Source organism: Argentina silus, assembly GCF_951799395.1.
Source record: "Argentina silus genome assembly, chromosome: 20".
In the NCBI taxonomy this organism is placed as follows: Eukaryota; Metazoa; Chordata; class Actinopteri; order Argentiniformes; family Argentinidae; genus Argentina; species Argentina silus.
The window spans coordinates 1,655,863-1,671,165 of record NC_139674.1 but is presented as its reverse complement, the minus strand read 5'-3'; the positions used below and the strand labels follow the sequence as shown (position 1 = coordinate 1,671,165).

The 15,303-nt window shown below is 44.9% G+C and overlaps 1 protein-coding gene across 1 annotated transcript; it reads left to right on the top strand.

The window, feature by feature from the left end:
- Positions 1-202: 202 nt before the first annotated feature.
- On the top strand, positions 203-13,791 carry ccdc87 (coiled-coil domain containing 87; the record flags this gene model as incomplete). Its single annotated transcript, XM_083691829.1, has 17 exons — positions 203-401; positions 629-780; positions 968-1,218; positions 1,382-1,565; positions 3,853-4,010; positions 4,268-4,394; positions 4,479-4,718; positions 5,081-5,197; positions 5,380-5,495; positions 7,797-7,926; positions 8,700-8,809; positions 9,123-9,238; positions 10,622-10,668; positions 11,211-11,384; positions 11,619-11,733; positions 12,499-12,641; positions 13,510-13,791. The coding sequence occupies 17 exons, from the start codon at positions 203-205 to the stop codon at positions 13,789-13,791; spliced, it is 2,661 nt and encodes an 886-aa protein (XP_083547955.1).
- Between the last annotated feature and the right edge of the window lie 1,512 nt (positions 13,792-15,303).

The window sequence follows — 15,303 nt, the reverse complement described above, 5'->3', positions numbered from 1 at the left end:
CAAAACAAAGTTTAACCATTTTACACTTAACCATAATGTGTTATCACTTGTCGTGTAGGCCAAGGCTGTAGACCTTATTTCACACTTAGCTTAACCATGAATGACAACAATGCAGGTCAGTTGTCTTGCCCCTGATGCAATGCTTAGTTAAACTAGGCTTGGCGACTCCTTTGCTCTGTGTGTCCATTGAACAGAGTCTGGGATGGCTGACAGAGTGGACATGGTGGGCAGGCTCTCCAGGACCTCTGAGGCCCAGTGGCGAGTAGCAGAGCGCCAGGACCAGCTGCTTTCCATGACCCAGATGGTGGCCTGCAACCAGGACATCCAGCATCGATACCGTAACATCCTGGGGCCTATGTCCCTCTTCTGCCAGTCCAGCCCCGAAGGAGAGGAGAAGGCAGGTGAGTGTGTGTGTGTGTGTGTGGGGGGGGGGGGGGGGGGGGGCAGAGCCAAAACAGGTCAGGTGTGTGTGTGTGAAGTCAGCCTTGCCAGTAAACAAAATTGTGTAACCTAATGTTTTTTATTTTTAATATTGAGTGAACCCATATGTGTGTGTGGTGCAGCAGGATGGAGGATATGTGTGTGTTGCAGCGGGATTTAGGGTGTATTCAGATGGTGTTTGTCCCAGATAGGGTCCAGGAGGAGAGGCCTGTGTCGGCTGTCTGTGAGAGGGTGAAGCCCAGCCCCAGCTCCCTAGCAGACCTGTGTCAGCAGCTCCAGCTCAGGATCCAGGAGCAGTCCGCGCTCCGCTGCACGCCTCCGGAGGACCAGCAAGCTCTGGTGATTTATGTGTTTAGGACATATATGTATATGTTTATGCCCACATATTTACACACACACACACACACACACACAGTGACTGGACGCTGGACGCTGGAATGCGTGCAATCAACCAAAGATGTGAATAATTCCTGACTTTGCCTCTATTTATCCGTCATACCCCTAACATGCTCCTCCCCACCACCAGTGGGCGGTGATGACGTCAGAGCTGGGCCTGATCTGGCAGGACCTGAGGAGCCTAAAGGCTGACCCCACGCTGACCCCAGAGGAGAACAGGCAGCTGCAGAGCCAGACGGTGGGCGAGGTCCTGCACCTGTGCCAACAGCTCTACCTCCACTACCTCTACCTGCTGGACACTCTGAGGCGCCGCGCCGTCTTTAGCGACCAGGCCAACCGCAGCCGCCTGGGGGCCCAGATGGCCATGGACTGCACCAACCTGTGAGTGGGCGGGGGGTGATTTGGTGGACAGTAAAGGTTTCAGTGGGGGGGGGGGGGGGGGGGGGGGGTTGATTTGATGGACAGTACATTTTAAATGAATCCTCCAATCCAACCAATGTGAGTTTATTTTTCGCAGTTTGAACGTGCACTCGATTCGATGTAGCGTAGCAGTGGGGATCAAGGCGACGCGGAGGGCCAGGTTGAGTGCTGAGAGATGCCGAGACAGGCACAGTTTGGAGGGGGCGGGCCCTCGCAAGCTCGACCTCTGTCTACAGGCTAAGACTGGTAGTAAGAAGAGCGGGGCCACCAGACAGAGCAAAAACCTCTTAGAGAAGGATATTCGAGAGGTAGGTGTGTGTGTGTGTGTGTGTGTTGTGGGTTCGATTCCCACTGGGACCATATCTAAAAAAAAATATGCACTCACTGTAGTGTAAGATTGAATAAAAGAATTTATCAAATAGTAAATATCAAATACTGTATATACAGCGCCCTGCGTAAGTAATGGGACATTGAAGCTTGTTTTATTCTTTTGGTTCTGCTCTCCAAAAGTTTGGTTTTGATTGGCACCCTTTTTTAGATTTAGTCTAGTCTTACTCATTTTGACTAAAATAATAGCCTGAAGTTTTGTCATATTTTTGTTATTTGAATAATGACTGTGAAATGCCCACATGTCATTTCATATGGGCTGTTTTAGTCACATCACATTTGCCTTACCTCATTAACTCATAGTAGACATTTATTTATGTGTTTATTTGAGTAGGGACAGATGCAATAACATGAACATATTTAAATATTCAAGCCAGGTGCATTATACAATAACATGTTAGCTTGCGCTAATTTACAGTGTTACAGTGTTTACATATTTACATAAATCACTGATTTCCATATGTGCAAACATAAAGCTTGTCCTTATATATATTCTGCATAACATCCTTATCGCATTATTCTCTTCCCAATGGCCAAATTAGCTGAAGAACACATTACTCTGCAGCAGATTAGAAATCACACCCCTGGAGAGGGCACATAAAGGGCCAATACAATACAAAAACAACCAATACAAAAACAAGCTCTGCGTTTAAGAGGATCAGCGTCAGCAAGGCACTGGGCAGATTTGCTGATATTGATCATACAATCTGTGCTTATTTCTTTACCGCAAATGATATGTAGATCACTGGTTATGCACAGCACCTTGCTCAATCCGCCCCTCTCAAACATGAAGACTCATTGACTTGAGATAGGTAGACAAGATTAGTAAAGTACCCCCTGTTTTTGCCTGGAGCAAGCGTGTGCCTGTTTGCATCAATTATACTTTTTTTTTTTTCTTTTCAGAATATTTTTTTTTAATTCAAGAGGAATAGGACAAAACAATGATCAATTGATTTGAATGATGACTATGATGCATAATAAATAGTTCATTATGACAATTAAAACGCTGATGTTGAAAATTATGAAACTGTTATGATCTTTCATAGGCTATAAATTATGAATTTGCAACGGGCATCATTTGATGGCAATCCATTACTTGGCTGCCTAAGATGATGGTGAAGTTAAAGGACAATGAACTTGAAATTATTATTATGATTTGGCCAACTAAAGAGTTAAAATTATTTAATGATGACAGCGATGAATAGACTGCACAAATTGTAATTATTGACCAACTAATATAATAGTGCCAAAATATTTATAACTGCTATAATTGCTACACAATTTGTGATAGGTCTACCACATGGATTCGCCACGAAAACGAAATTAAACGAAATTAACACTTGTGTGTGTGTTGGTGGGCAGGGGGGTGATATGACAGTGTGTGTATACCTTACCGTTGATTGCATGTATTTTCTGAATGTATGTGTTGGTTCACATGTTTACCATGGGCAGATGAATGAGAAGATGGGAGACTTGGATCTGGAGCGTGTGTATGACCTAATGCCCTGTCACCTGGAGATGATCGCCAACAAAGCAGATACACACTGTATGAGACTCTCTCCTCTCTGTCTCTCTCTCCCCATCTCTTTCCGTCTTCCCGCTTATGCCTCTCTCTGCTGTTCTTCTCTGTCTCCCTCTCTCATCTGTCAATCTCTCTCCCCATCTACCCCTCTCTCTGTCTCGCTCTTCCTCTTTATCCCACACACATAAATACACACATAAATATGCTTTGCTAAAAGAGTTGTTGCATTGAACTACATGTATGTGTTGTTTGGATTAGGTGCAATTCATGTGAGCTTTCCCAGTGTCTCAAAACCAGAGGAGGAACCAGACATTTATTATCATCGCTACACAAGACTTAAGGTACTCTCTATGGTGTTGATGTTAAAGACCCTCCTCGAATTGATCCACTAAATACACTATACGACATGGTTCGCCATTTTCAATTATTTATACTTTCCACATCTGCGCCCGCCTGAGGAGGCAAGCGGACAGGTCCCCAATTGCCACTGAAATGGTGTTTTTTTGCCCCAGTGTTGAACAGCCCCGTGAATGTCATTTTGGAAGTGAATGTGTGTTGATTAGATACGTTTATAAACAGTGCTGAATTAAATACAACCTGATAAAACAAATGAACCTGCTGAGTTTGCTTTAATTTTTAGTTGCTTTTCAGTTCAAGTGCAAATACATTTTGTGGTTGTATGTCAGGGGTGTAATTCCATGCCAGACCTGGAAAGGGAGACTCTCCTGGAGGAGCTGGAGATGGAGGCCTTACTGACTCGGCCCCAGTCCCCTCTAGTGCTGCTGGCCACTGGGCCTAGCCCCAGCTTGGAAAAGCCTATTGACCCTGCTGATGACCTCCGCAGGTGTGTGTATGTGTGTGGGTGTGTGTGTGCTAGGGCTGTGCAAAACCAAATAGCATGTATCGTGATACATGTCGTATTGTGAGGTCCTTGCCAATATCCAGCCGTAGTGTGATAACTTGTGAACATTTATGTTTGCCTTGTTTTTGGCATGTGCGTTTTTATGTGTGCGACTGAATGTATTTCTGTGTGTTTTGTGTGTGTAATTATACGTGTGTGTGTGTGTGTGTGTGTGTGTGTGTGTGTGTGTGTGTGTGTAGATTACTACAGGAAAAAGTAACTGTGGACCAGACTCAGACAGACCCTGAGGCTGATCTCCCTCCACTCATGAAAGCCCTGACCTGGAGCAGCTCCAGCAAACTACAGCTGCTTAGACAGACTCTGCAGGTACACACACACACACGTACACACACACACACACACACACACACACACACACAAACACACACACCTATACTCTGTCCCACCCAGAGGCTGGAGGATGAAGAGGAGAGGAGAAAGAGGCGCAGGGTAGCTGTCCAGGAGCAGCAGCACCCCCAGGCAGCCGTGGTGAACGTAGCCCTCCCTCAGCACCAGCACCAGCACCAGACCCAGACCCAGACCCAGGGCTCAGTGGCGCGGACGGCCGCGGCCAGGATCTCAGACAGGATCCTTCCCGACACCATCAACATCCACACGTATTCCCCTGTCTACAACGACCTCACCAGAGAGGTGTGTAACAGATGAGGACATGGAGGAGGGTGGGGATGGGGGATGATAATGAAGAAGAGAAAAATTATACAGTAATGATGATGAAGATGACTATAATAATGTTGTTGATGATGATGATGATAGTGGTGATAATGAGGATGATAATGATTGTGATCACTAACCCACAAATGGATAGGTTTAAAGTAAGGTCTCTCTATCTTCAAACCTATCCACCTATCCATTCATGTCAAATCAATAATCATGTTGAAGAGAGGAGGAGGTAAGAATTGTTAAGTATTCAAACATGGCCAAAGTCAAGCTCTTTGCCTCTCCTTTTCTCCCTATATTTCCCTCTCTTCTTTTCGCTTTGTCTTTCTGAACAGCTGGAACTCTCCTCAGTTAGATGGCTCGATCGGAACCTGTTTGCTGGAGAAGAAATAAAAGACGTGTACAGGGAACTATCCAAAAGTATATCAACACAGTACCTAAACTTCGATGAGGTGAGATATTCTTTCTCTTACATCGGCTGCTACGTTATCCTGAAAAGCTCTTAAACCAAATTGGTAGATTGAGCAGTCCTTGATTGTCTCTCTATGATAAGCCCACTAATAGGGCTCCATACTTTTATAATAATGCTATTCCTCATACATGTTTTCCTCCTCCTGTTTTGCTGGTTGTGTAGGACCCACTGATAGAGCCAGTTTTGACCAACACCAAATACAGCCTGAAGAGGAAGAACATCGAGAGGTTCATCAACCCAAAGCTGAAGAGACAGAACACTCATCGTATGTCCCACAGGTAAGCTCCTGGTTGCCGATGTCATAATTCCTTTCTGGGGGAGAGAGCTTGCGAGAGAAGAATGCACAGGGATGGAGCTTGTTGTAAGAAGGGGACCCCTGAGAGAGGACAGCCCCTACTCCCGTGTCCGAGGCATCCACCTCCACTACGAACTGTAGTGCTGGGTCGGGTTGAACGAGGAGAGGAGCGGAGATGAACCGGTGCTTGAGCGCATTGAGAGCGGCTTTAGCCTCAGGCGTCCGTAGGAAGGGGGTAGAAGTAGAGGTGAGAGCAGTGAGCGGGACCGCAATGCGGCTGTAGTTCCGGATTAACCTGCGTTAGGAGTTTGCAAATCCAAGAAACCGCTGTAATTGCTTGAGGCTGGTCGGTGTAGGCCACTCTGCCACAGCGGACACCTTGGCCGGATCCATACGCACTTGTCCTGGGGCGATAACGTATCCCAGCAATGAAACCATGGAGACATGAAACTCACACTTTTCTGCCTTAACAAAAAGCTTATTCTCCAACAGGCGTTGAAGGACTTGGCGAATGTGCAGTACATGTTCTGAGAGGGATAAAAAAATCTGAATGTCATCCATGTAAACAAAAACTAATGTCACGCAGCATGTCACGCAGAACATCATTAACCAGGGCCTGGAAAACCGCGGGGGCATTAGTGAATCCAAAAGGCATCACTAAATACTCAAAATGTCCAAGGGGGGTGTTAAATGCCGTTTTCCACTCATCGCCCTCCCGGATGCGGGCTAGGTGGTAGGCTTTGCATAGGTCCAGTTTAGAGAATACGGACGCCCCATGGAAGGGGGCGAAAGCAGAGCAGGTGGAGATAATGAGTGACAGGGAACTGGAGCCTGGCCACGCCCACACAACACAGACAAACAGACAGACAAAGACAGACAGGAGAGAGGGAGGCACTGGCACAGACTAGGTAGAAGTGGAGGGCGTGACAAAAGTAGAGATTCTCAGCTTTAATTAAAAGTTTTTTCCTATTAGATTGGTTTCACCATTTAGAAAGTATAACATTTTTTAAACATACTCCCCCTATTTTAGGGCTCCAAAAGTATTGGACAAAATCATATAATGTCAAAATAAAGCACTCATTTTTAGCATTTTGTCAACAATCCTTTGCATGCAATAACTGCCTGAAGTCTGTGACCCATTGACCCCACCAGACTCTGGGTATATTTTCTGGTGATGCTCTACCAGACCTGTACTGCAGCCATCTTTAGTTGTTGTTTGTTTGAGGTCTTTTTTGCCTTAATTTCCCTCTTCAGCAAATTAAATGTATGTTCAATTGGATTTAAATCTAGAGATTGACCAGTCAAGACCTTTCCACTTTTTAGCCCTGAAAAACTCCCTAGTTGCTATGGCAGTATGTTGGGGTCATTGTCTTGCTGTATGTTGAAGTGCTGTCCAATGAGATTGGAAGCATTTGCTTGTACTTCTGCAGACAAGATATTCCTGTACACTTCAGAATTCATTCTGCTGCTGCCGTCAGCAGTTACATCATCAATGAATACAAGTGAGACAGTTCCAGTGGCAGCCATTCACACCCAAGCCATAACACCCCCTCCACCATGATTCACAGATGAGGTAATATGCCGGGGATTTTGGGTGGTTACTTTTTTTTTTTTGGCCATCCGGTTTCTGTTGCTAACTAGTGGTTTACACCTTGACCACCATCCGCAGCCTTTGTAGTTCTGCTGCGGATGGTGGTCTCTGACACATTCATGCCTACCTCCTGGAGAGTGTTCCTGATACTTTCGGAGCCCTGAAATAGGGGGAGTATGTTGACAAAATGTTGTACTTTTTGAATTGTCAACCCAATCTGAAAAATGCATTGAATTAAAGCTAACAATCTCTACTTTGACCCCATAGTAATTGTTTGATTTCAAATCTAAACTGTTGGAGTAGAGCTAATTGAAGGATTAAGATCCTTTTAAGGCACACCATGAAGAACCCACATTTATATAAGGTGTCACGATAACATAGACCAGATGTGGTCATTCAGATACAAAGGCAATATGGTGTAACATATGGTGAATACAGTATAACATTTATACTAACTATAGCAGGGTCCAAGTATCAAGAGGACCGAGAGTGGAGAAACATATTCATGCCCAGAAACATATTCACCAACTCATTTCCAATCAGTACTTTTGCACAATTGATTGGTATAAGAGCCCGTTCTGTACCTAGACCAATCCTATGAGTTTAAAGCCATTTGGGGAAGTGCACAAGTGCACACTTAAGGGGAAGGGTTGAAAAATTCAGCGCAGCATATGTGTGTCTGTGTGACCATAGGAAGAGGACGGAGATCCCGGGGGACCATAAGAGACCAATGGATGTCAACTCCCGTGCCTATGCCACCTGGCTGCAGTGGTGGAAGACCAACCTCTCTCAAGAGGACTACCTCCGATACATCTCCAACCAGGTGATATTGTGGACAAGAATTACCAAGCCTTAAGACAGGTGGTAAGCTTGCACCTGTTTTTGCAATGGTGGGATAGAACAACCAAAACAATGCCTAAATTCACCAACTGTTTCTTTTTGGAGTGGGTTGGTCCCACTCCTTTCATATTTTTGGAAATGTATTGGATAGAGATACAGTCATGGAGAAAGAAAGGAAAGTAAGGAGGAGAGAGTATGTCAGCAGGGCATAGGCCGGAATCGATCCCATGCTGACACGAGCAGATGTGCGTTGTAGGCCATGGTACTAGACCAATGGACCGTCCCAGGCCACACCAACAGGATTTTGATGAACAGGACCATAAGTTTAATAAACATCCCTCAGAGGTATTTAAAGGAGCTACACGTGACGTTTTCACTGACTACAGCATATAATGGCCTTGAAAAACCTGCAGGGATTTTGCAGTGATTATTTAAAAGTAAAAGCTCCCCACCAACGTTTGGCTCTGGTATTAGCGTATTGATTTTTCCTGGCCAGTACGACCACAATTGTAGCTCGTTACACAAAGTAGGCAAGTCAAGGCAAATCTTTATTATGAACTGTTCACTTGACATGTCATGATGGAAGCTAGCTAGTACCAATGGCTAGTACTAGAAGTTGTTAACAAACAACTCAACAAGTAATTGCAATTTCAATTTGTGGCCACAGGGGAGCCAGATTTCATGTGTTGTTCCTTTTAAAAGATAATTTGCTAAGCTGATTTAGCTCATTCTGATTCTACTCTGGAGTGTCTGTAGGACTCAGACTATCTGGGGGCTGTCTTCCACCTGTACGACAGCGATGATAGCGATGACGAGGAGGATGAGAGGAGGCGGCTTCTGCAGCTCCAACGAGAGGAAAGGAAGAAGTCAGTTCCTCACTCTCTACTCTCTTGCGTCAATTAGTCCAGTGTCAGTCCTGCATGCAAAGCTTCTAGTATCTTCCCCAGTGTTGTTAGCCGGGACACTTTCCTTAGATCAATAGCATAGCTTCTATTTGAGTCAGGAATTTTTACATTTACATTTTTACCCCGCAGCAATAGAATGTTGGATATACACATTGTACAGACTTCGACTGACTGCTGGTTGTTTCGGGGGGTGGACATTTCCACACAACATTTTCCACAGGATATGTATTGTAAAACAGATTTTCTCCAAAATATTGGCCTCTGCGTTTGACAGGAGGCGGAGAGAGAAGATTGAGGCTCTAAAGAGGCAGAAGCAGGAGTATGTGACAGGGGTGTGGAACGTCAACGTTGTGCTACTGGGGGGATTGTGGAAGGAACCGGTACTGGAGGGTAAAAACCTGCCACTGATACCCTTTGACTGGCTGACTGACTGATTGACTGACTGACTGTCTGTCTGTCTGACTGACTGAACCACTGACTGACCCCTTGACTGACTGACTGACCCACTGATTGACTGACTGACTGACTGGCTGACCCACTGACTGACTGACCCACTGTCTGACTGACTAACTGAACCACTGATTGATCCCCTGACTGACTGACAGACTGGCTGATTGACCTTCTGATTGACCCCCTGACTGACTGACCCGCTGACTGACTGCCTGGCTGACCTGCTGACTGACTGACTGACTGTCTGACTGACTGACTGTCTGACTGACTGGCTGACTGGCTGACCTGCTGACTGACCGGCTGACTGACTGACTGTCTGGCTGACCCGCTGATTGACTGACTGACCCACTGACCCGCTGACTGATTGACCCGCTGAATGACTGACCCACTAACTGACTGGCTGACCCACTGACTGCTGACTGACCCACTGACCCGCTGACTGACTGACTGGCTGACCCACTGACTGGCTGACTGATTGACCCGCTGAATGACTGACCCACTAACTGTCTGGCTGACCCACTGACTGACTGACTGACTGACTGACCCACTCATTGTTTGACTGACGGACTGGTTGACCCACTGACTGACTGACTGATCCACTGACTGACTGACTGATCCACTGACCTACTGACTGGCTGACTGAATGGCTGACTCACTGACTGACTGACCCACTGACTAACCCCCTAACTGACTGACTCACTGACCCACTGACTGACTGGCTGGCTGACTGACTAACTGGCTGACACACTGATTAACTTACCCACTGACCGACTGACTGACTGACTGACTCACTGACTGACTTACTGTCTGACTGACTGACTGACTGACTGACTGGCTGGTTGACTGACTAACTGGCTGACACACTGATTGACTGACCGACTGACTGACTGACCCTCTGACTTACCCAGAGAGAGGTCCAATCTGGGTTCAGTCAGTCAGTCAGTCAGTCAGTGGGTCAGTCAGTCAGTCAATCAGTGAGTCAGTAAGTCAGGCAGTCAGTCAGTCAGTCAGTCAGTGAGACTCAGCAACTGACTGAAACTACACCCAGACTGGACCTCTCAGCTTTTAGTTTATTCAGACGCACACTCACACACAGACACACGCACGCACCGCACACGCACCACACAACATACCTGACCTGTAGCCAAGTTAATGCAATACGAGTGATTTTGAAGCATGATATTACAACTAGATCACAGAAAGGTGAACAGTATTTGCTTTTATGATTTACCCAGTATTTGTCTGATAGATCATGTGCTTCCTCACAAGAAACTCATTGTTCATAAGCTCTTAGCCAATCTATTGTTTGTGTTGTTTTCCCAGAGGAAGAAGAGAGCCCAGATGAGGACATCATGTCCGGCCCTAAACAGGTATTTATATGTTTATGTCTCTTTGTTCAGTGACAGATGGTGCAACCTAAACCTTCCTAAAAATGTCTCATTACTTGTTATGCCCACCTCGATGACACAGAGCAATGGGTGGATTGTGTTTGTGTGTGTGTGTCATTAACTTCATGGAATGAACAGGAGATTCAGTATGCTATGAAAGTCTGCTGAATGACTTAAATGTAAATGTAAGTCCATACGTCATAAACTGCAGAATGCAAGCACAACTGATGGTTGCTAACTAATGGTAAATACATGGAAACTACGTCATTTAGTCAATTTCTGAATTAAATGAAGTTGAAATCTGTTTTCCAATTCTAAATCAAACCCTAGCCCCTTGCCCAAGAGAAAGGATATAAGCAACATGGAAAAGAAAGATATTAGCAACATGCGAACATCTCCACCTTGTCCTCTGGTGTTGGCTAGTGCTAATTAAGTGTAATCGTCATATGGCTTAACCACTGTTATATCTAACCTCAGGGAAGGGCTACAGTATGTATGTAGTAACTGGCCCTTGTTCCATCCAGAGGGCTCATAAGCAGGTGGTGAGAGTAGGGAAGGATGGAGATGGGCCTGTGGACGGGGAGCAGCTCCAGAGCCGGCTGGAGAGGATCTGGAGTGTCCTCTGTCTCTCTGACGCACAGAGACTGGACATGGCCATCAAATACAGCTCCCACGCTTACAGGGACCAGTTGGAGGAGGTGTTTGGACACGTACATGTACATGTGCACGCATGCACGCATACAAACACACACACACACACACACACACACACACACATCCCATCAAATGACTAATGGACTATTAGTTTATTTTATCATGCCAGCAGCATGAATTACATAGTTCACTATATCCTAGACTCAGCAAATATTTTCCATCTTCAATGTCTCCCCCGTTGCATTGGCTGTCATAACATTGTGTATGTATACTTCCAGGCCACAGCAGCATGGGAGCGCGCTGCCCGTCTCATCCAGCAGAGGGAGTCAGTGCTGGCTCGTCTGGAGCTGTTTGAGCGGGAGGGCTCTGACCCCAACAGGTTCTTCCAGCACGGTACAGTTGCCGTATCTACAGTATCTCCCAGTTCAACCAGCAATATGCTTCTCACAGTACCACTATCTATATATTGTTTTTAAGTTATATTTCATTCCGTGTGTGAATTTTCAGAACTCTATGAAAGTGTGATCATACAATTTAATTGCACCCATTTTCACCCACTTAAAGATGTGTTGTTATTGAGTGCTTTTCTCAAACTGTGCATGGTATGTGGGTAAACACCACTTCTGTACAGCATCCACCATTGTAGGGTGTTATGCACTTTACTGTACACCCAGGGGAGGCCGGTGGAGGGAGAAATCCGGGGACGGGCTCATTACATGGAATGAAATGAGAAATGGTATTAAACGCATTTGATTTGTGTTTGATACAATTCCTCATTTTATTCCATCGATAACAATGAGACCGTCCTCTGGTTTCTCCCACCACCAGCTGCCACTGTGTACCCCATAGTGTGACTGCACAACTATATCTATATTCATGCTGAATTAAAGTCTTCAAAACTTGGATATTATCCACTTGGAAATTCACTGTTCATGGATGATGCCTGAGTTTCCCACTTTTAATCAATGATTTCCTCCAAATCATGATTTCAGGAGCTCTCCGGGAGATTGAAGTCAGAATGTTAGGAGTTTCTGTGGAGCACATGAACGTACCATAACAACAAAGCTGAGGGCAGTTGGCAACCCACACAGACAGTGATACATTGTTCTCTGTGTCTCTATCCTTCTCTATGTTCTCTTGTTTTCCCTCTCCTCTCAGGCTACCAAGGCACCTCTATAGCCAGGATGGATGAGTTCAAGCACAGGAGGAAACTCAACTCTCAGATCTCCTCTTTGGAGAAAGTGCTGTCTAAGACCATCCATCACATCACAGGCTGCTTCCACGACACAGTCACCTACAAAGTGAGCAGGCCCATATATCAGGATTGCTGTGACTCTGTGACATACTGTGCATATGCTACGGGTAATGAAGAGAGACTTTACTCACTGTCTCCCCCTTTCACTTGTCTTTTTCTTTCTCTCACTTTGTCTTTCCCACTTTCTCTCTAACCTTCTTTGTCATACTCCCCTCATTGTCATGCTTTTCACCCCGTTTGGGGCAATGGACTTGTTTTTCCCTGACTATTTTGCTCAATTGAATTAGTCTTGACAGCTGTCTAGCATATTATGAATTATTTTTAAATAAATATGTTTTTCCCCAAGCTCTCATTTCACTCTGTAATGTAAATTGAAATGCCATTCATTACAGGGGAAAACAATGTGTAGTGCAGTGTTCTTGAATTCTAGAGATGCACATGGTTTGTAGACACTGATATGATGCTGGAGATATTAAATATTAAAAAGTGTTAAAAAGTGGTGAAGTGCCCCTTTAACCATTAATTGACTTACATTAGATGTGCTGGCCTGGTACATTTTACATAAACATTTAAGTCATTTAGCAGACGCTCTTATCCAGAGAGACTTACAATAAGAGCATTCATCTAAAGTAAACATCACAAATAAGACTTTCTATAATAAAGTGCCACAAGTAGTCACTGTGCTAGAGAAAGGTGGGAAAACAATTGTTAGTGGGGTTTTTTAATTTATTATGTGTTGTGCAAATGTTCAGGTTAGTATAAGGGTATGTTGGGAAGTGCTAGGAGGTGGCCTCAGAGAGGTCTGAGGAGGAGGGGCCCAGGTGTTATCTAAAGAGTGCACACCCTGTGGCTCCAGGACCTATAGAGGAACACTGGTGGACGATGTAAGTAGTAACAGATGTCTTTCATCCCAGGGCAGGCCGTACCGAGAGAAGATGCGCTGGGACCGCATCGAGATGCTCTACTGGCTACAACAAGAGAGGCGGGTCCAGGCCCTGGAGGGGGTGGTGGAGGGGAGGGGCTCCCTCCCAGCCAGACTGCCCCCCCTGCACCCCAACCTCCGGCAGTACCCGGGCACCCACCCCACCCCCCGGGAACACACCCCGACAGCCAGCCAGAGAACACACCCACCCCCGCTCCCTAATCCAACCGAGCTCTGTGTATCCAGCATAAGTCTAAACGGCGCAAACAAATGAATAAAATGATTGGGAGAATTGTTCAGATTCTTTGCTCGGAAATGTTATCATTAAGCCGTAGTTCTTGTCAAATTTACACTATTAGGTAACATTCAAGGCTTAAATCACAAATATGGTGTGCTCAGTATTAATTAAGAATAATTACTGGGCTTGCTTCAGTAAGTCCAACTATTGTTTTTCTTCATACCTATTAGTAAAACACATACTTAATTTTCTAACTGGAGCTGCTTGTCTGCAACTTTTTCATACTCATTATACTTTTTTAAATATTACCACTTAAAAGTGCACATTTGAACAGATCTATGGTGACCAAAAGATGCGATTTTTGGAACGCTGCTGTTCGTACATAAATATAAATAATATAAATATAAACCCTGTAGAAAGCTTTCTGATATCTATTATACTTTTTCAACTTTTTAACTTTTTTTAACTGCAAATAGTCCCATTGGTTTTACATGGAGTTAAAAATAAAACTTTAACTTAAGACTGAATTTACAGGGAGTTCATGGCGGCCATTAAGTCCCTTAGCAACCAGTTTTGTTTTATCAGCTGAATTGCGCAAATGTTGTCAAAATAACACCAGTAAATTCAATACCTCAAGTTGCCTTTAGTCCTACAAATGCCATTTCAATGATTAAAACAGCCATATGGAAGATAGCTAAAATCACTATTGCTCACGAAAAATTAGGTTGAGCTATTTTGCTAGCTAGAAAGTGTTTTACGTCATGAGCTAGCTAGCTCTGTGTTTTACAAATATACTAACTAGATATGATGCCACCATGCAATCTAATCTAGGTCTAGTGTAACTAGCAAGAGCTGAATACCAGCTATGTTTTTGCTGTGGGGCCATTTTGACTGATGCTATCTAAATCCACAATTTTCGGCGGTGGACATTCAAGACCTCTCTATGGTTTAATGGTCTCTATGGTCCACCTCTGGACATCGCGGTGAAATTCAGTTTGAACTTCCAAACAACATCCTCCCGAATAATAATATGTTTATATATGCACTCAGTGGACCAGTTTATGTGGGGGTTATGCTTGGAGAGCCAGGGATAGCCCAGGATGAGAGGCTGTAAAGGAGAGTTGAAAAGATTGAAGCTTAGGAACTCTGTGTGGTTACTGGCGATGATTAGTTGAATTGGTTTAGTGCCGTGAGTGACTGCACAATTGGCAACCATCTAGAGTCTAGAGCAGGAGTGCCCAACCTTTTTTGACCCAAGATCTACTTTTCAAGTTGCCAACCTCCCGAGATCTACTAGTCCAGTGTCAACATCGCAAACCCACACACATCGTTTCCAGCCTGCAGTAACTAACCTCACAACACTTTTTCTTGTTGTCACACAACCACTAGACATCACAAACCCTCCCTCTCTCAAACACACACAGACAAATTCCTCACACAGTTGCCAGTTTGCATAGTGTGCTGTAGCACAAACCCGCTCTCTCTCTCACACGCACGCCAATCTGCATGATGAACAATAGCCATAACTGACCTTAATATGAACCAAAC